This window comes from Hermetia illucens, chromosome 4 (assembly GCF_905115235.1).
Source record: "Hermetia illucens chromosome 4, iHerIll2.2.curated.20191125, whole genome shotgun sequence".
Classification (NCBI taxonomy): Eukaryota; Metazoa; Arthropoda; class Insecta; order Diptera; family Stratiomyidae; genus Hermetia; species Hermetia illucens.
This window is the reverse complement of record NC_051852.1, coordinates 49,151,760-49,173,711: the sequence shown is the minus strand read 5'-3', so window position 1 is coordinate 49,173,711 and position 21,952 is coordinate 49,151,760. Positions and strand designations below refer to the sequence as shown.

Genomic DNA, 21,952 nt, shown 5'->3' with positions numbered 1-21,952 from the left:
GGTTGTTATATAGAAGATGCAAGTATTACTACTAAGAACTTTGAAGTTTCCGTCAGTCCATATCTACGACTTTCCTATATCTTTGCTCGCAATCAGTTCAAAAGAACAACTGTACCCATGCAGTTATCAAATATTAGGGAACAGAATGATAAGGAGAAGGTGGATAGGTCTGGCGATAAAAAGTGGCGCTTCTATTTATAGTTGTGCAATGACAGAATCTTTACACTTGTAGCAATGGTTACAAGTGAGTCGCATCAGAACTATCTAGCACAGATGAGTGCGAAAAAATTTGGCGAAAATTGATTCATCTGTTTAAGAATGCACAAAGGCCCGGCGAAATTTAGAATTTACTGCGTCCAAGTCACTCAGATTAGGCATATCTGCCAGTATTCCAAGATTTATGTTCATCTCTTCGGTACCTTCTGCCCTGCCTTCTAGATCCATTAGCAAAACTCTATCCTAAAATAAGTTCTATCACAAAAACAAATTTATGTCGTATAAGCTGCTCCCTGTATTTACGTAAATATTCAAATTTTGTTTACTTTTCTTTTCCTGTTTGTGTAGATTTTTTCCATCGTTTTTCAGATGTTTGCCAATTTCCATGTAGTCGTTATGTAAATTTCAATTGAATTCAGCCATTGTGCAGGTTGAATAATAAAAGCGGTAAAAACTTTTAACCATTTTGATGCTGTACCTGCGTTTATGCGGTGCTACCTCCATCCGTGTCTCTACCATCGTTAGGAGAGCAACAAAAAAACACAATTTTTTCCCAAGTTAAAAGAACAAATGCAACAACTGAACAAATCCCAACACATGGAACAGAGATACCAACAATGCACCTTTGTGCAAAAACAATTTCGTAAAAGTGTGACGCAGCTTCAGTGGCTCATATGGTGAACACAAATATGTACGGACGAGATCCAACGAAAATAACGTACGTTTGCCAGGGCACCCTCTCCGCCTCCATATGTGTGCATACACGTAAATGTACTGACCTTTTATAAGTCATCACCTGCCACCGTCTGCACTTCTACTCCCACTATTGTGTTAATGGAGTTCGGGCTGAATCTCACTAGATAACCAGGGAGCCTAGCGGTAGTAGCAAGAGGAGCCAATTGTGGCGAGTACGTAGCCAGAATGGACAAAGACGAAGCAATGTCGAACGAACGGTTTGCAACCTGTTTTCGGTCAAGATCTATGGGAATCACAGACGTACTACGCAAAAGTGAAGGGGGGGTGGGGGCAGGCGGCGGGAATGCAATTCGTTGTAGTTCGCACGTATACGCTTTGAGAACAAACCTGAAATCAATTCTTTTCCACTAGACATTTACTCAGCATGAATTCATTCATCATCCCCCGTTTGACTCCACCTAGCCCCAGCTTCTGGGCGTCGGCGTCCGGGGGAAGAACGCTGGCAGCATGAAAAGAACACTCATTATATCTTGTGCTTCCAATGTGCTCCACATTGAAGCGACGAGTAGTGCTGGTATGACGCATGGCCACCAAAAATACTACGCTACCAGGGAAGCATGGCGCAAGACTGCTCCTCAATAGAAGCATGTTTTGTCACACTCGTGCATAGAAACCAGAGCTCCATCGTCAGCGGGGGCACACTTGTTCCGCTGTTCAGGCAAATAAGGGGTAAAAAGTACAATCCAACCCCTCTACGGGTTCCGTAAATGCTTTTAGTGATTTCGCAAACTCATGTATTCTCATCGGAAGAGCACTGGTCATAGTGAAATGGCGGAGTGTGTTGGTAAATGGTATCGTGGTCATGGTTGTCGTCGACATTTTCAAGCAAACAGCAGATTGTTGTACACGTGAAATTGTTGCACGCGGTCATATTGCTCTGTTTTGTATGCTGTCCCCAACTCTCATTCCAACCAACATGTGATGAGTACATCTCGCGTTACAAAAGTGTATTGAGTGTATTTTTTGTAAAGTAGTGGGTGCTCCTTCGGGAGTGAAAGCTGCCTTTATCAAGGATAACATTTTTGTTGCTTTTACGATAAATTTAGTAGAATATTTTTAGTATTCTATAGTTAGTTGAGGATACTATCAAAATCTCTAAAATCCTTGAATGTTTCTGAGAATCGACTTACCTATAAGACCAAGGACCCTTCGAATTATTCCGTACTCCTGACACTTTTGCCTCTCGTTAGTGAGCATCAGGTTATAATCATCTTTTATTGACCTTGTCAGGTCAAACCTAGAAGTAATTTTGACCAGTAATAGGCTGAAATTGTTTCTAGTATTTAGTTTCATTCATTACAGAATGAAGCAACCCCTGGTTCATATCAAATACTTTTTGGAGCTAGCGAAAAACACATTGTCTCACGATACATATTATTGAGGGCGTTTCGTAATGCTGTGTTTATTGTATCTTGATCTGGGTAGTATATAATAGTGAGGCACCCATCTCCTTTCCACATTTGAATTTCAAGGTATTTCAAAAGGAACCTTGAGTCCAAAGCCTTCAAGGTCTTGTTTCCTAAAGCTATATCTTCCTAATGAAAGGAGAACATTAACTGATTATATTTTGCTTTTTCAGTATAGAATCCTTGATTAATACACCGTCACAAGTCCATTAATGAAGGCTGCCCTGAAAAAATATGCAGTACATTCTGTCAGAGAGTGCCGGATAAACATTTGCAAAAAACAGATAAGATTTATTTTTCATCTGGATTTATTTTATCATCCCATACACATATGCCGACGTTTTACCCAATTGTTCATAAATTTTCAATAAACCACTTTCGGGGCCGCCTTCAAATTCCTTGATTTTATAGCATCAATAGTCTCACCAAATGCGTTGGTTCAATTGAGTTCACAAACTAGCCCCCAGAAATGTAGATTTTTTAGCACAATTTCCTTCACTTTACAGCTTCCTCAAATAATAATTTAGCCTGTATTAACCAGTCACTTTTTCTTCTATGATTCAGAGGTTCTTATTGTTGAGGTTTAATCAATCTTTCGAACGCTTTGTCTCGTATTCTATTCCTGGTAAGTTCGCCCAGTACAGTTCCCTCAGCCGTTCTTCGTTTTTCAGCGTCGTAGCCATTAATCCATTTCCGATTTCATACAAGGGCTTTGGTTTCTGCTCTGTTCCCCGCTATCTCGTCCGCTGCCTCATTGCCTTCTAACCGAATGTGTCCTGGAACCCAGAGTCCCAGTCTGCTAAGGGATTCTTATACCAGTTTGGAATTCATCAGTTGGTCCCAAGTGTCTTAATGTCGCTCAACTGGTTAGAATGTTGGTATGCTTTTCCATTGGCTCAAATAACGTTTACATTGGACCAATGACACCGGCGCCTATTTTCTTTGCCGTGAAGGAACCGTCAGTGTACCAGGTCATCAGTTGATGGTTGAGGCCGTGTATTAATGCCACGCTCTCACAGTTTGCCTTGTTGTTCCAACTTGTCTCGAATTTCTTACCGAAATGAAACCTCGTTGTCATGCTATCCCTTGACTCCGGATACTACCTAGAAAGAATTTAAATCTTCCTTCCTTGGATCGTCAACTACCATACTCTATACTAACGGTGACAGTACCCCGCCATATGGGCAAGCTTGAGTAGTGTTCATGACAATAGAGTTTGTACTTCTGTCAGTCCGACCATATGGAATCAACTCTATTAGTTCAGTGCATTATGCCTATCATCACCACCCACCAAACACACAATAATGTCCTTTTTTGAAAATTTTAAAACCATTGATCACAATTCAGCGAATAGAGTGATTATCGTGGATTGTCTAGCAATTGTTGACATGTGTCGCCACGATTTTCAGTTTGCTTTTCTATCGGGCCATGAAGGATTTCTCTATAGCATTTCTTGATCTTCCCAAGAGCGGATTGTTTATTTGAAGAATACTAAGTTCAAGGAGAATTCTGTGATCGCTGGTCAAAGGGTTGCTTTGGTGTCTAGGCTAATTGGCATACCAAAACATAACTAATCTTCGATACCATTTTCGCCGTTCTTGAATTTTCGATAGCAATATTGCGTTATCACAATATAGACTACATTTTTACCTTCTACTTGTCACGTTGTTTTTGCCACTTCGGTTGCTCAGAACTACTGCAAGCAAGCAGTAATAACACAAAACTGTTCTAAATTTGATTTTATCCACTTTTTCTTGGAGGAATTAAAGAAAAACAAATTCTGTTACGAGCTCCTCAAAAGATACTGCATTATATAAATCTACTGTGTATGAGGGACTCCTGAATGCAGCTCCACTTTCACTTTCCACGCTGAACCTATTTTCACCTTCTCTCCCTCTGATCAAGATTCTGTTATCTTAGGTGTCTCACGTCTAACATTGTTTCTTTTGTGTCTAGTAATGCTTGCTTTTCGCTTCTGTACGTAGAATTTTTTGATAGCTTACCTGAACTTTTAACTGCAATGTAAACTGGGCTAATGCTAGTTTATCTTTTTTTTCTAATAACATCCCGTTTCTCCCTATTTCAGGAGTACTTGTTTTACTAATCAGTTTTACCTTACGAGGAACTCGTTGAATCTCACTTTCGATCCTATTCTCTTCAACCCATCTGAGCGTTACCTCCTACCGTTTCCTCCAGTATCGTCATATGTCGAAATCGTCCACTACTTAGCTTTAAATTCGATGCATATTTTTATCGACCCAACTTCTTCGCTCTGCGAAAATCAACTAAGATCAACTTAACAAGCTTAACTTAATATTGCGCACAAACAAGATCTCTACATTTTTTACATCGTCCTATCTAATCTGCACCCAAATACGTTCCCTCCTATTGCAGGGATCTGTGCTTCTATTCAATTTCGTTCTGCGCGAAAGCAGGTTCTATCTTCTGGTAATCGACCTCACCATGTTCATTTCAAGGCTTCGTGCTCATTTGGGGATGATAGCATGATGAACCAAGCACACATGTAGATGGTACTTGATGAGCTCTGATGCCCTTCTAAAGCTCTGAGATTTCAATCTGGCCTGCTCTCAAATTCGCAACTCTATTCAGTACTTTTCTATTTGTATCAAATACTTTGATTCCACTGCCGATTCCCCACAGCTATCCTGTCATTCTCATGACTTTATAAATCCTGAGTCTTGTCTTTTTCTAAGTTCCATTTAAGTCTATATCGTTCTGTATCGCTCGCTAATCCCTTCCTTGCTTCTTTCATGGTGGTAATACTCGACTGCTAAACAATAAACAGTAAATCTTCTTTCTCTAGCGGTAATCCTTTTCGTACTGCGAACTACCGCCCTGCCTCACTTTTCTCACATTTGAAAGATAAATATGTTAACGACGGCTAGACCGTGTATTACCGATACCTCATAACAAGAGATCAACATGGCTGTGTAGATCGGTCTACGGAATCCAGTTTATTCGCTTTCAGTAGCTTTGTTGGTAAAGTCTTAATTCATTGTACCACGGCGCAAGTCTCTCGCCCCCCCCCCCTTTCCGCTTCATGATTGTACATTCTAGTCCTTCATCTGGAGTCGGTACTGTGCTTGCTATTATTCCTCTTTCTTTGCCAATCCATGTTTGTTCTACCTTATAACCTTAAATCCTTAGCTACTGTTTCGTCCAATTAGATTGTATTTCTGCAATCGAGCTTTGCTTGCTTTAGTTTGCTAGTATTCTGTGGATAGATTGATACTAAACATTCTAACCTCCGTCGTTGGACATAAGCCGACTAATCGCAAACATTCAAGTCGCAGTCTTGTCTGTGGTGTTGTGAAGCTGCTCGAAGAAGCTCATCTTCGTGTCTAAAAGGTCGTGAAGTATTTCACCGCCTGCTTCCACAATTCCATGGTTTCACCATCTTGAATAGGAAGGACTGGGGGAACCCTCTCCTTGGTCAGCACAACGACTTCAGCTTTCTTTAAAGCTAGCGAGAATCTATGTCCTGCTTATTCGACGTATCACCATGTCTAGTGTACGCTGCGTTTGCTAAACCATGCGTGCGGTAACGGTACTGCAACATCATTTGTGAGTTATACCCGAGGCCTCATGGTTCGCTCCCGCCAGCAGAGTGCTTTCTGCCTGTTGATTTCGTAACGGAGTTCCTTTTTCCCTCTCTTATATTCTATGGATCTAATAAGTATCATCTCATATTCGCTTCTTGCACGCTGAACAATTCACCGAAGTATGACGCAGTTTCTTCGTAGCAATTTCAGCTGCACAGAGGTGATTTCCCAGGACGGACTTTCTTTTTGGACGCCGATGCATTGTAAGCGGCGGGGCAGTTCTTCTGTCCACGCCTGGGTCTTGTCGGTCATTTATCACTCTTGAGAAAACTTTGGCAAATTTTACAATGTCGATGTTTCCGATGCTTCACCCGGTAGGTGTTCGCCGTGGAGTGTTAGATCCCGAGATTTTGTAGGTATTCTAATGTCCTGCAGATTGGTTCCTTTGACTGTTTTCTCTTTCTAAGGATTAGGCATTAGGATTCATTGGTTGGCCGAACGTATTGACGTTTTTTTCACCTCATGTGATCTCAGAAGCCAAGTAAATTAAATTTCGATTCATCAAAGAATTTCACATTCCTTTACTTCTGCTCAGTCCAATTTTGTAGGTTTATTTGCCGAAACAATTTCCTACAAATTTGTTGGATCAGAAGCAGCTTTTTGCGGGCGAATCATTCTGCGACGAAAAATATCCTTTAAATTTCTAATGTCCACCAAAACTATGTAAAATTTTTGAAAAATAATCCTTTTTCAATCCCATTCCCGGATGGGAAGGTCCCTCCTCTACAATCCCGACGAAAACTCGCTGCAGGCATCCCGCTCCTTAAAAAGTTATGGCGCCTCGAAGTGGGTTTTTTATATCACCATGGGATAGTTTGAATTTTCAGCTCGCGACTGCATCCAGATAAGGCTTCGGTAGAACAAAGTGGCGCAACCAATCACGACCAGCCGGCCCCATTTGTGGTCGGGACAAAGACTAAAGAAAAAGAAAAAAAGGAGAAGAAAAGGGATAAGCGATGGGTGCTTTCTCCAGAACTTCATTATAAAATTGCGGTTGCCCCGTTCCCCTAAAAAGTTATAGAGGCTCAAATACCTTCCTTTTGGTATCGCCATGATAAATTTTGAATTGTTAACCCAAGGGGTAAGGAAACTATGAATGAGGAAGAGGACGATTTCCCCCCTGTAGCTTCAATAAAAATTCACGCCGATCACCCCTCCTTAAAAAGGAACATCGTCGTGATTCGCAAGGGGGGTTTATTTATTTAATTTTAACGGACAACAAACAGAGTAAACTCCAATTATTTTTTGCCCTCAGGAGGAGGGGAAAGCAAAAATCCTATCCTACGTTTAAAACTACTTAAAGTAGAGAAGTTAAAAGGACCAAGCTATTCTGCGTTGTAATTTCGGCAAAGCCTAGGAATCGGAGAATGAAAGTAGACTTCAAGCTCTGCGAAAGGCACGTTGAAAATGTCTGCGCTACGTGTGTTATAAGACGCAGGACGGCAGGTGATGTCAGCGGCAGAGCAGTCCACCAGACCCAAGGAAAGTTTAAAAAATGGGCATAGATCCAGATAGGATCTGCACTGTTGTAGGAAGGGAAGGTTCAGAAAGCGGAGGCGGGAGGGGTAGTCCACACAAGGGAAGCTTTTCTTAAGGAAGAGGGAACGGGTGAATTTACGTTGCACATTTCCAAGGGCAAGACAATCACAGTTACGGGAGGGTGACCAGATCACGGAGCAGTACTCGAGGGTATTCCTTACGAGGGAATTGAAGGGAGCTATGGAGGGTTGGATAGAGTCAAAATCAGAGGAGGAGCGAAATAGAAAGCCTGACAATTTTGCTGCTCGATTGATGGCTTCGAGGCAATGGGTGCCTTGAGTGGAATTTAAGCAGGATAAAGAATGCCCGTTAAGAGAGTAGGAGAAAGAAGTGGGTGAGGCTTTTCGGGAGTAGCAAATAGAGTGACACTTTGACGTTTAGCGCTAAACCATTAGTCGAGCACCAACGAACCAGAACCAGAGTTGAGAGGGGGCCGCCCTCCGCCCCATCCACTCGAAACAAGTAAAAATATGGGTGTCACGTCATTTCAAAATGATATCACTTCTATTGGAAAGTATTTAATTCAAGAATTTCTGTGCGTCGTCCTTTGGAGATGCCTCCATTCTAAAAGCAGCGTTTGTAAATATATATGACGAAATTGCCTAGAAACGATTCCGATAAAAATTAGAGGATCCATTCGATCTACAAGGTCCCTTTGTCTCAATTTTCATCGCATCGCCCACTCTCCATGCATAGAAAACCTAAGGTTTACTGCCACTATCGCCAAATGTATTTTTTGCAGGTTGTATAAGCGTTCTTGATAACAGTTTGATGATTGATAATCCAAACCGTATTGCACATCCCATACACGTGAAGCGGCCCAGCTGTCCGCCCCTTCCGTCACCCGTCCACATTATTCTATTATGAACTTTTCGAAATGGCCTATCGTTCTTCCTCCATCTCTATCATAATTTATTCGAGATAGAATTATTGTCGGTGGAATGAGTGTATACATTTTTTTCTAGTCGTGCTCCCCACAGTCCGGACGACTGAATATATTGGCCGCACGCCCAAACGACATGTTCTCCATTGCTGCGCTTCGCATATGTATACATTCCTCTTTTATCCCACCTTACTCCATTTTTTATTGTCACTTTTTCGTTTTATTGGAGACATAGCAAGACGGCAGATTTTTTGCCGCCGAGATAGAGACGTAGATTTTTCAGCGAACGTTGTTATTTTCATAAGGCGCAAAGTGGCTGAGAAATGGCAACAAAGTAGCAACAGTCGCAAGTGGCTCTAGTGGTTATGTAACCTGCTTTAGCTGGTATACGGAGTAGATCGTCCGTTGGACCTAATGGCGTTAAGACCATTTCACCACACATGTACTGCGCCGGTGCCTACACCCGCAAACACAATATTCACGAATTCAGCGAGTTTTCGCTAAGATTCAGAGCAGCGCACACCACCTTTGTCTTTTTATAGCGGGAGCTGCTGTCTTCTTCGCCAGCTCCTATGCTTCCACTTATTTATTTTTTCTCTATAAAATTACATTGGATTGAGTTCAAGTCGCCCCATGGGTTTCCGCGTGAATTGCATGCTACCTGTGCGGCCACAAGCACACGTTTCGCGTATGGTGGTGCAGCAGGGCCCTAGCGCAATATTGCTCATGTTACGTCGATACCGCCGATAAAAATAATTTACTATACACGTCAGCTCCAAGAAATGTGGGTGTTTTGTGTAAGAGCGATTATGTGTAGGGGGACGCATTGTTTATATGACGGGGCTGCCGAGGGGGCGGAAAGCCTAGCTGCCGGCCCTAAAGTCCATCGCACTGTCCTTGACGTGTCTCATATAACATGTTTGGAATTGTGCGGTTGTGTAAAAGTATCTTAATTGAATGCATTTCCATTCGTATAAACTGAGACGGCCAACGGTGATGCATTGCGAACGCGACGAGTATAATGTGATTAACTTTCCGAGAATATGGAAATAAACCTTTTGTCTACTTTGTTGAAACTTGTTATAAGAAGCGGAGCGGTCGCCTTGGCGGCGGTGGATTAAGATGGTGTGGAATGTGCGGCCGGCCGCCCATCTGACTCTGTGACAACAATTATGATCTCATTTCCAAAATTTGGCCATAATTTTTTATTATATCACCATAAATACCGATTGGGGTGTTCCCATACTATCACCTCTTGTAACACATTTCCAAACTGTTTTGTCCTCCTCCATTCTCGCTTATCTAGACACCGGTCCATCCATCATTGTTAATGTGCTGTATAAATAAATTTGCGCTCATTGCAACAACAAACATTATGCGTTTTTCAACATTTCTGAGAGACAATTTTCTCTTTTTTCTTTTCATCTCGCACGAAAAGCAGAAGAGCCATGTAGAAATGGTGAGCATCCACTTGCGTCACAACCACCTTCCTCCTATCTATTGATCTCGGCCAAGAATGAAAACGGCACTGCGTCAGGCGCTGTGACCAGCACTCAGCTCAGTGATCAAGTCAATAGTAATAGCAAAGCTGAAAATTGTGATCCATTTTTGCATCATTGCAACAATAAAATCAACAACGCTAACAACAAAACCGAGATCGGCAGCAAATGCAGGCCTGCAGATCAGGTGCTGCCATCTCTGCAGCCGACGTCGTCACCGCCGTCAGCGTTGAACGCTGCGTATCCCCCGGGATCGAGTAGACTACTAGTAACCCCATCGTCCCGATCCCCACTTCCATACACACCACCATCCAAAATAAAGAAAATCACCCCGTTAACGCCACCACCAACGTCTAGTAGAAAATTAGTAGAAATAACGCGAACACGAAGCTCATCACTTTCTTCAACGAACTTTACAGCTAACGTGGGAAGTGGCGCAGTCTCCTTAGCGCCTGTAACGGGGGCCACCCACCAGACACCAATGGGACTATCAACCGTGGTAGCAGCTGGAACGGCCGCGACCGCAGCGGAAGGAGCAACCGCGGTGGCGGCCACGTCGCTTCTGCACAGCAGGATTGTGGCCAACGGCGGAGGCGGTGGAAATGTCCTTGCGAATTCGGGAACAGAGGATTCATCTCAGTCTAGCCTTAATTTATCATCGAGCGGTTATCTAAGTGGCAGTAGTGCAAATTCCAGTGTCGGCGTATCGTCGTCATCTTCAAATTTAAACATAAGCAATTCATCAACGTCGTCCCTGACGCCGGCGACGGTCGCAGGACTTGGCAATTTGAATGGGAACGGAGCAAATGAGCATCAATTGCCAGGACAGGCGGCAGCAACAACAGGACGAAGACGGACGACCAGCACGAACAGTAGTGGGTAAGTGATTTTAATGATTTATTTGCGTGTTTTGTTCTAGAATTGTTGTAAGTTAGTAGCGGGGGTAAGTTTATCTGGTCTGTTTACGATTGAGCTCGAGGAGGTGGAGGAGCTCCGGCTCAGCACTCGAGGCTCTCGTGGTCCCAATGGCTACAGTACTTGTTAGCGGAAAGGGTTCTCGGTAGACAGCTCCAGCTGGATTGCTAATGGCAAGGAAGCAGATGAAATTTGAAAGTCAATACAGGGCTCTAGTTGTCAGATAGATGGGTAAATAGATTAGATATTTTTATTTGATTTCAAGTTCAGGATATCATCACTTAGCCAGCATGACGATGAATTTCAAGGATATAGAATAGCTTAACCTAGTAGGAACTTATAATAGAAATCGAAAAATTGAATATTAAAATAACATTTTCCTACTTAATCTTCTTAACCCCTGCCTTTAAAGATTCACAAACGTTTTGTATATTTATTTAATTTGGTTAGGAGTACCCATAGCAGATTTGAGGGTATCCTAAAGGCCTTAGCGGCTCGTGAACTATATCCTCATTCATTATTAAATTATAAAGAAAAGGCAGATTTTCATTTGTGCTGATGTAAGGTGTACGTACTACCAATCTGTATTGAGTTGCTCGAAAATCACATAAGGATTTCTCAGTAAATGGCATTCAAGAATTCATACGCACTTTTCCAAGTGACATTTCGTTGTATCTTTAGTGATATTAGTTATCTCAATCAAAATAAAGATACATTATAGGGGGAAATAAATTGTATTTTAGGCTTCCTTATTTTCACAAAACTGTTTCCTTCTATCTTCTTTCGATACTCCTGTGAAGGATAGCAACGGTCGACTTCTCATCCACGATAACGAGCAACTAAAAAGGTAGAAAGAACACTTCACCACGGTTCTTAACCGTATCATATCTTGTGATCCTTCTTCTTTTGTGGATGAAATGTCTAGTCACCGCAGCATGCAGATGCGGACTGTTTCCTCAAGCACTCAAACGAAGTAAAGCCGACGGAGTGAACAGTCTCCCCGCAGAGTTATTTATCGCTGCATCTGTAGTTACTGCAGATCTGCCGCTTTTCTATTCGTACGAAATCTTGGGTATCTGAGACCTTTCCTAGAGTGAAAGAAGGGGATGGTCGTTAGGATTCCAAAAAAACGCATCCGTTTTGAATGTGTCGTAAAGATAATGCCTAAAATAATCCTGGCACGATTCAGAGAACATCTCGAAAGCTAGATCGACGGAGAGCAAGCTGATTTCCGCTCCGGATCTTCCTTCATTGAACACAGCAACACTTTACAGATAATTTTGGAACAGTGTGGAAGTTTCACATCTTCGCTGCGCCTGCTCTTCATCGATTTTGAAAAAGCTTTCGATAGCGTGAACAGGGAGTGTTTCTAGAGCTCTATGCAGGGGAGGAGGAAGTCCAGAGAAACCAATAGCCATTATCAGAGCGACAAATGATGGCGCAAAATATCACGTGCTGAACCGAGGATTTTGGGAGATTTTGAGGTCCAAAGCGAAGCTCACCAGCGGTGCGTCCTGCCACCGATATTATTTCTTCTTTTTGTCGATGGTGTTCCCCATCTGCCTTATCCGAACAACGTGGAGGAATTCAATGGGCTAAGACGGTCTTTTCTCAAACACTTCAACTACGCTAACGGCATCTGTTTGCTCTCTCACCGGGCCATGGACCTTGGCCAAATCGCTTTGGATTTGGAAAGAGAAGCAAGTAGAGTTGACTCCACTGTTACTCAAAAGCTCCAATTTTTCGTGAACGTTCCTGTCTGCGTCATATCATCGCTGGCCTGATACTATTTCGGTCGGCGCACAGCGATTGCACTCATACGCACTGTGATCGAAAGGCGGAAGTGACAGTGGATAGGTCACACATTAAAGAGGGGAAACAATTACATTGCTGGCTACGTCCTGCAATGGAATCCAAAGGCCTTAAAGGCATTTGGTGCCGAACAGTGGAGGACTTGTGCGGTTGTTTCGTGAAGTCGTAGGGAGCTGAAGGGCGTTTTAGGTAACCACGAACGATGGCGCGTAATTGTGGTTGACGCGCTATACTCCACGAAGGGGAGAATAGCACCCATCTTATTTTCACGAAAGCAGCAATGCCCAAACTGGGATATTTTCCCTAAACGGAGTGAATGCAAGTGCCAGAAATAGTTGGCTAAATTTCGTTCAGGAAAAATAAATATTAAAGATACCCCTCCTTCTGGGAGGTGAATTATCGCGGATGTCAACCAAATAAATGGCTTTAATTATTTCCGATCGGAAAGTCATAGTTCGGAGGGTCGTAGCAAGTTATAAATTGGTAAGACAGCCGTAAAATGTCATGGAGTAGGCGAAGTGCACCATTCACTTCAATGTTCGAAGAAGTCTATGCTCAACATAGAGAATGATTGGGGAGGGAATAATATTTTATAAGCTACTATCAGACAGACAAGAAGTTCTACTTGCAGTTTGACCAATTAAACATCAAAATCGGCAAAATGTGTCAAGCAGACCTTATACAAGTTTGCAGACTCCTCATAAACAGGCTGGCTGGGATTTTTTCCCTCTTCCATCGTATTTCTTCGACATTGCACTGTCTAGTTATCATTCATTGGGGTCGCCGAAAAACTTTTATTAGTGTGAAAATTGCCCGCATTTTTACAAGCGATTAGATTACCAGAAAGATAAAATTGTATTGTGCGAAATAGTGATGTATACATTGTAGATTAAACAATTTTTTTTTTTGGCCGGCCTTTTGGTCGTTTACTATCGACTTCGACGTTCAGATCAATCTTGGCGAGTGAATTTTCGTTAGCGCGAATCACGTGACCGCGTCTCTTGCAATTTTCCATGACCGGTCCAATTCCATGTCGATTGCGGATATCTTCATTTCAGATGTGATCAAAGCGTGTCACGCCACTTATCCAATCGAACATCTTCGTCTCAATTACCACAAGACACGGTTCATTATTTTTTATAGTCGGCCAACACTCAGAACCATGAGGGTAACAGGGAAATTTTTATAACCCATTGCTAATATCTATTTGATGGCATGGCAAACAAACCGGTTGAATGCTGCCATACTGATTTTGTACTTCGAATTCGCATCATTTTCGCCAGTGATGTTTCTGTTTGTCTCTATGCTTGTGCCTTTATGATAGACTTGTTATTTGTGAAGCAATTATTTTATTCGTGGGTGGGTCTGTAGTCAAATTGTATTGTAGGTTATAAGACGATACCAAAGGTTGTTTATCGATGATGCAAACAACATCGGCAATTCTGTCACGCATCCGCTAGCTATTGTCGATTTTCAACGAAAGTTACAGGTGTATGACGATACAGTTACGTCTCTATGGTTTTACGTGAGTACCTATTTCGTAGACTTAACCCCACAGTCTTCAGAGAGCCTCATTGAGACAAGCACAACGGTATCAGTCTATACTGAGTGTATGACTCAGTTTATTCATACTGATGGATGCGAGATCTACCTAAATCCCTACCGAAATAAGTAGTACAGCACCCGTGTTGAGACGGAACACCACTCCGAGGTCCGAAGCTCTCTGTTCGCTTTAATATAACCACGACCCCCATGAAACTTCCACTAGGAGTCCAACCACTATATTCGAGTTGAACGCTTATACGAGAGGAGTTCTCCTGAAATATGTGAATTCAGGAGCTATCCCATGGTACCAGCATGTCTCTGGTAAGATTTCATGACCTATTGCCACTTCACATGAGTCCCCGTGCAGACTCGGATCTGATCGTCCTAATAGGCCTTTGGAGTATTCGCCTACTGCATCACGGCCAGCAAACCAAAGTGAATACAACGTTTTCCAGTGCCACCACTATGGAGGTTCTTCTTGGTTTTGGTTTGGTCCACAGGGTTGCTGCCCCGTCTTCCTCATCGACACCTCAAACACCATAGGAAGGTACAGGTAAATTTTCTGGGTCATAAATGAGAAACTCTAAACAGACAGTGATATCGGTAGTGAAATTGGACTTGGAATGTTAGTTCACTATATAGATCAGGTGCAGTAAAAGAGTAAAAGGTCCTTTAATAAGTGGTCTTATAGTTTCTTTATTGGGAAACAATCAGGTTCCCTGCCCTCCAAAGTCTTCAAGACATTGTTTAGCGCTTTTAAAGCACAAATCGAACAATTGGCCAGCCTGCATATGAATGCAAATAGCACATGACAATGTGCTATGAACTTTGGTGGTAGCACGAATTCGGTAACCAAGTTTACAAGTTTTCTGTGTGCGATGGAGTGGACAATGTCTCTATAATTTTCTACATCAATTGACAGGATTTAATTATCAAAGTTTAAAATAAGCTCACTGAAAATTTTGAACTTGGCATTGAAACAAATGCACAATCTGAGGTTATGGAGTGATGATGAGGTGATGGACGAGAGAGACCCCTCTGAAATCGCAATAAACGTCACGTGAACCAATTGGGCCGGAGGTAAACTGTCCTCGAGGCCATGAGCTGATTTGGTCTGTCGAGTACCTTAAAGAGAAAAAGGCTAACGGTATTGAAACTGAGCAAAATTTAAGATAAGAAGTAATAACATCACTAAATAATGAACTATGAGGAGGCCTTGTTATGGACAATCGAGTAAACAAGGTATTGTTTGACTAATTCTTTCTGTTGTCGACCAAGAGTTCGCTTTCCTCGTTCCGAAATTTCTATCCCAGCTTGACTGTGGTTCGAGTTTTATTACTTTAATATGAGATAAACCTAATTGTTGTCCTGTGCAATTTAACAATTTCAAAAGTATCGCTTTACTTCATTAATTTTAATGTAATACTTCACTATATATATTAAGACATCTGCTTCCTCAAAGTACCAATTCCAGAGATCGTTTGACAGGAGGAGAAACCAAATCTTTCTCCATTATTTTGGTATTATCCGTTCGTAACCATGGGCTTCTGGCTTATCATCTTCCATCGCGACGAAGGTTTTTTTAACTGAGTTGAAATGAAGATGTATTACTCATGACAGGTCATGTCAAATCTGAAAAATCAAGCTCACATAAATTCTTTTCAATCTGTGGAAAAAAAGGAAAGAAAAGAAAACTGAAGTCTTTAACTGCAAAAAGTAAAAGACGAAGACGGCTAACAGTTTCGTCTAGGGCAGAGGCAACTCAAGAGACGCTATCTCACCTCTGCCCTGGGAGCAGCGTGATCGAGACGGCTTCCAGATAATAAACGCTCCTTTTTATAACTCGCAAAACACAACGTGAGTTCGAATTGTATTGATCGTAAATCCGCCATATTTAGACCAAAACTTGGCCAGGGCTAGATTTTTTTGTTTAAGGATTGGGGGATCCTAAGTCCGCGTCCACTTGATGTCGGACCGGATCAAAAGAAGATCAACCTGCTCCCACAATGTTGTAAACTAATATCATCTGAATTTGTATCATTTGAATGGTCGAAAATAAAAGGAAGAATTTGTTCCAATATTTCATAGCTTTGCCAACTCAGTATAAGATGTATTCGCTCGATAGCTGTGCACTAGTGCCATTGCTTGTGAATGCGAATATACTTCCTTTTTTCTAAGTAATATCAATAAAGTGGCAGATCTTGATCTTCAGAATTCGTTATCTGTAGTTGATTAGATTAGGTTAGAAAACTTCACTCTTAGTTCAATGTTTGCGTTGGTTAAGTTCTCCCATCACAAGCTCGGCTTCAGTACTGATTTACTGCTTGTTCTTCTCATGGCTCAACGCTACAAATCGGGTTCAATTCTTTGCGCTTCCAAAGAAAATACCTTAGTCCGCTAATAAAAATTATTTTCTTTTTTTTCTACCTTATCAAGAAGAAATTCCATGACACTGCGATTTAGTCCTAAGGGTACATCATATCCTACACGTATTTAGAAAGGCCGATTAACATTTCAATAGTTTTCATCGTTAACTAATACACCTGCTGAACAGAAACTAAATATAACAGGATAGGCTAGGTTACGTTACTTCCAGCACTCTCAACATATCGGATGGCGTCCAGTAAGTTTTTCTTCATGGCAATGCTCCCTCACGTATTGAAACATATTTAAAAAAAAAACATTAAATGAGAGCCGTACCTTATCCGCCATATTCATTGGAGTTGAGCCCCTTCGAACTGCTACTTATTTCGATCAATGTAGCACAGACTTCCAGAAAAAAAACTTCATTCCTACGAAGAAGAGAAAGCTCAACTTGATAAATGGTTACCTCCAAAAAGTGTACAGTTCTTTTGGGTTAGGATATATTCCTTAATCGCAAACTAAGAAAGGCCGATACTTTGCTTATTAAGCTAACAAACGCTCGAATTTGTGGAAAAAAACTCTACATAATTAACAGAAACATCCATTATACCTGAATAATTCAACAATTATTCAAAAATTGGAAGCAATGCAATTTCCCTGCTTTTGAAAATCACTTTCGGTTCACCATATACGTTTTTGAAATGTGATACTTTGAAATATCACCAGAATATTCCCAGGATTTCGAAGAAGTATTTGGTCCTGCAATAGATAAAAGGAAAACATTCCAGGAAAATCTCCAGGGAGGTAACATTTCTAAGGAATAACCATTCAAAGGGATTTTTATAATTCAGTAAACAGGAAAAGCGACGGAAAATACGACTTTTTTTCCAATTTCTTGAAATATAACGTTGCGTATTCTTGGAATGTCAAACGAAATTAAGGAGAGTAAAATTTATGACGAAAGTTTTGATATTTGTAATCATTAAGGGTGCCTTACTCCCATTTTCGAAGAAAGGGCAATTGGAATTGAGTACATTTGTATTGACGTATCAAGAATAGTTAAGCAGAAGAATTCAGAAGTTCGTTATGCGATCCTTTAGTAGTTTTAGGATCATTATAGTATGATGCCAGCATGGTAAAACCTTGAAAGCCTAGTTAATTGAATATTATTTATGCAAAAATATATGAGAGTTATTCCCGGTTGTTCTTACTGAACAATTTAAATAACTTGCATTGGCAGACCACCCTCTCATCTGATTGAGCTCTTTGTTTTATGCCGGCTTTGGGGCTTCCTTCTGAATTGATGTCACAATTCTCTCAAGCCCATCGGCTCGAGTTACCTTGTTCAATGGAGTTTTAGAAACTAATTCAGAAGAGCGGTCATGCCATATAACGTCTTTGCTCGGAATCATTGATTATCGGTTTTTTGACTTAGTTTATTGTATCTATTTTATAGCAATGTTACAGATTCGAACTTTTTCAAACGATGCAACACCATCGACCTGGTAAATCGATTTCTTATAAAAATATAATTAATGAAACCGGGATGAGCTAGTATGATTTTACATAATTATATACATGGCTGCCATTCACCTCTTGGTGGAGCATAGCGCGTTAACCACGCCTAGGCACCATCGTACATGGTCCGTTGAAAGGTGCTTAAAGTCTGCGCTAAGTGCTCCTTGGACGCCCCAGTCGTCGGCAATCTTGAGAGAGTTGGCTACATGGCTTAGCCAGTAATGGATTTGTCGCCCCCCTTAAAATGTGATCTATCCATTGCAATTTCTGCCTGCTGCCTTCTGATGATGTGACCTCACGGATAACTGGCCTATGCGCCGACCCAGTTTTTGATCAAAATAGTATCAGGTCAGTGTATGACTATAGTTATTGTGATTCAAAAATGTATTGATCCCTCAATGATTAGTAACTAGTAGAGTTAAATTCATGATGCTTCTCTGATCTGAGTGTTGATGGCATTGCGGGTTCAGGACGTTCAGTTTTCCGTACTTATAACAAAATATGCCATGCCTCACTAAACAATTTGTCGATATCCAAGTTGTCATTTTGAGGAAGTGGCACTACCGATGGAGTCCGGAGGCTTCCACTTCCAGCTGTCAGATTTCGCTGTTAGTAGCTATTGGATGGAAGTAGTCGGCAACCCACGTGCTGTGTAAGTCACTCATGGGATATTCGGCTTCTTATGGCGTATATTCTAGGTGAGCGATCGATTTGTAAATCTTTGAAAATTTCTCATTCAGTGAGGAAGCATAGTCATCTGATATTTGACACAAAGCTGACAAGTTGACAGGGTCGCGTGTGCAGACGCAACTTGCGTGAACCATGAGTTTCCTATCGATAAATCTGGAGTATTTTTGCGATTCCTTCACGTGTTTATTTCCCGGATGTTCCAATGGAAGAACTTCAGGTTAGACTATGCTAGTAGATCCCTTTTTTCCAGTGGTATATAAGGATTCTCTCTTTTATTTGCACTGACTAGATAACTCCTGCAGATTGAGTGTTTGCACGAATTATTCATTCGTTATTTTTTTCCAAATGGACGCATTTGGGTTAATACAATGCTTTTTTATTTCTCATTTTCATAAGCGTTGGTAGAGGTTATTTTGGAGAGGGATGATTTCTTTGATGCCTCTGCCTTTGGTTTGGAAAGCGACTTTCGTTGACTTAACAGCGGGTAACAGTAAGTCACATTCATTGCATTTCGATCATGAAGGAATTCAATAAACAGAACTTCTGTATATACAAAGAAACAATTCGGAATAGCGGAAGCTGGCCACTTCGTGTATAAAGATTTTATGTTCATCTTATCATTAACCTTATTCAAACTCAATACAAAATGATGCCACTTATTATATGTAAAGGGGCAGACAATACCTTCTCACCAAATTTGATAACAATTGCTTCAGTTATTTCCGAGTAAATCGGCTGTGACAGACAGGCAGACAGACATTGAATCGATTTTAATAAGGTTTTATTTAATCCAGTTTTTGATTTTCTCTCGGGAACTGCGGAACTCATCGAGCGGTAAATAAGCACTAGCGGACGACTTTCGAGACGAAGGCACGCAATTGTGAACACGTTGGCCATGACTCAAAGAGACGTCAGAGAGAGATAAAGGAGTGCAAGTGAAGATAGCTTCGTTTCTGCACGAAATAAGTGTTTTGAAGTTTAAGTCGTGTTGTCTTCGCTTCAGAAACTCGCAAGGTGCTTGCAGCGGCTTACGGGAGGCGTTTGTCCTAATGGAGACTCCTGGGCATGCGGGACATTTTTTCCTCGTGATTGGCAAATGGTGGTGGCTTTAGGTGTCGCGTCCTTGAGCAGACGCCGAAAACTGGTTATGTTAAGGTGATTAGACCTAATGTCGAGTACAGGATGCTAGGGAGTCTTAAATTCTCTCCGGGACAAATTCTCCGTGATGGACTCTCCGGAGGCCAAAGCGAACGAGTGGCAGGACTTGCGGTCAAGAAGCGTAGTCTTGAGCCATTATAGCGGCCTTCATGGTCCTGCGCCATGTTTCAAGCATCCCATCGGAGTGCTGGTGGTACTCGGTTGTCCGATGGCATTTGAAGCCTAGAAGTTTGCCAAACTGCGAAAAAAAGGAGAATTCGAATTACATTCCCTGGCCGGTATAACTGCTGGCACACCGAAGCGTAGAATTCACTCTCGACAGAGGACCCCAGCGCAAGTTTGCGCAAAAATGTCTTTCAGAGGTATCGCCTAAGACCACTCCGTGCACCATGAGTTGGGGCAATACCTGAAATCGTGCGAGTCTCACTAAGGACCAACTAAATCGAGATGAATTGTGTGGAGACGCTTGGTGTACGAGGGAAGACACCCATCTCTTTCCGAGGTCTCGCAGTATATACTGGACGTTGAGCCGAAGATAGGAAACTTCCTAAATGTGTATTTAGAGTTGTTCCCGAGGCTCTGAAGAACTACGTCGTCCTTCTGCTTCTCGGCAATTATCGAAAAATCGACGGTGGCGGAAATCTTGATCTGTGACATGAGACAAAGCGACAGAAAATATGTTAGCTTTCCGGGTACGTGTTGAATGTCGGAAGTGAACTGGTTTACAAAGCTAAGGTACCGAAGTTTACAAAGGAACGCTTTGTAGGGCTCCTGTTTCAAAGCGAACGAGTAACTTATGGTCCGTAAACAGCCTGTCTTTAAATGAATACGAATAAATAAATAAATAAAGAGTGCAAGTAAAGACAGCTCCGTTTCTACAAAGGGTGTTCAAACAATGTTATGAGCACTCCCGATACTGATACGCATTATCTAGCGATTGCGTGAAGAGTTATTTGACGATTGCCTTCCATAAGCTTTCGAACACCATTGATGTTATCATCTGTGGGATTTGATCTTGACAGACTATCATAAATTTGATTTTCTACACTTTCTTGGCCATAGTAAAATTACTTTACCGTTGCGTTTCAATGAAATCTTGAAAAGTATCTTCTTCAAATTATCGATACAATGTAAGGGCCGAAAACGCGAAGCATTATATCGACCATCAAATCAAAACTTTCTGGCTGTCGACTTGGGAGTGGGGCTTAATTTGGTAGAAAAGTCGTTTGGACGCACTTGTGACCGTTGGCATAACCACTGACATTTTCCCTAATTACCGAAGTGCGCATAATATTTATAATAGGTAATTATATCGAAGTCTAGAGGCAAGGAACAAAAGTCTGAAATAAGGTTATTTTACAATTCAGAAAAGACTCGTATGAACAGATTTTTGGCTCAAATAATGGCTTTTCCTTACAATGTCTCTTATTATCGGCTTTGTGGGGTATGGAACACTCATTTTTTGCCTATTTATTGCTTTTATTTGAAATTATTCTTCACTGCTTGTTATCCTTACAATTGGATCCTTAATAATAATAAGCCTACGATAAAAGGAAAAGAAATAAATACAAGGACACAGTTTGAATCAAGCAGGTTGTCTCAAGCGTGGCTGTTCACACCAATCCTGTACAGCCTACATACTGCAAAATGAAATAATTATACTCCTTCCACTGTTCTTCGGGACAATCCGGGCGAAAATAATTTGAGAAAATGTAAGGCGCCAGGTTTAAGTTGGATACAAATGCGAAATGTCTTCAAAATAATTGCTTGGGACCTGACTTTTTTACCTATGAATACTTGAATCCTTAAGTTCTGTAAAGTGGAAATAATAGAATGGTGAACGCGTTATTATTTCACAATTCCAGGAAGGGAAGTAATTTAATATTTTCGACCAATCAAAATGAAACTTGTGTCAATTAAGACTACGATATTCGGAAGGCCTCCATTACAATTCAATGTTTTGTGTTGATTTCGCTTCTACAAATTGGGAGGGATCATTTTTCACTACTCGTGAAAGAAAGAAAATCC

The 21,952-nt window shown here is 41.4% G+C and overlaps 1 protein-coding gene across 13 annotated transcripts in view; it reads left to right on the top strand.

The window, feature by feature from the left end:
- The window catches only part of LOC119653720 (mucin-17), a 238,151-nt gene that overhangs the window by 185,128 nt on the left and 31,071 nt on the right, over positions 1-21,952 (top strand). For 6 of the 13 annotated variants that reach the window (XM_038058618.1, XM_038058617.1, XM_038058620.1 and 3 more), the window contains one exon: positions 9,862-10,801. In XM_038058618.1, the coding sequence (XP_037914546.1) occupies positions 9,862-10,801 (940 nt within the window). The remainder of the gene's footprint in view (positions 1-9,861; positions 10,802-21,952) is intronic. The other 7 variants (XM_038058625.1, XM_038058623.1, XM_038058621.1 and 4 more) reach the window with 4 other exon arrangements.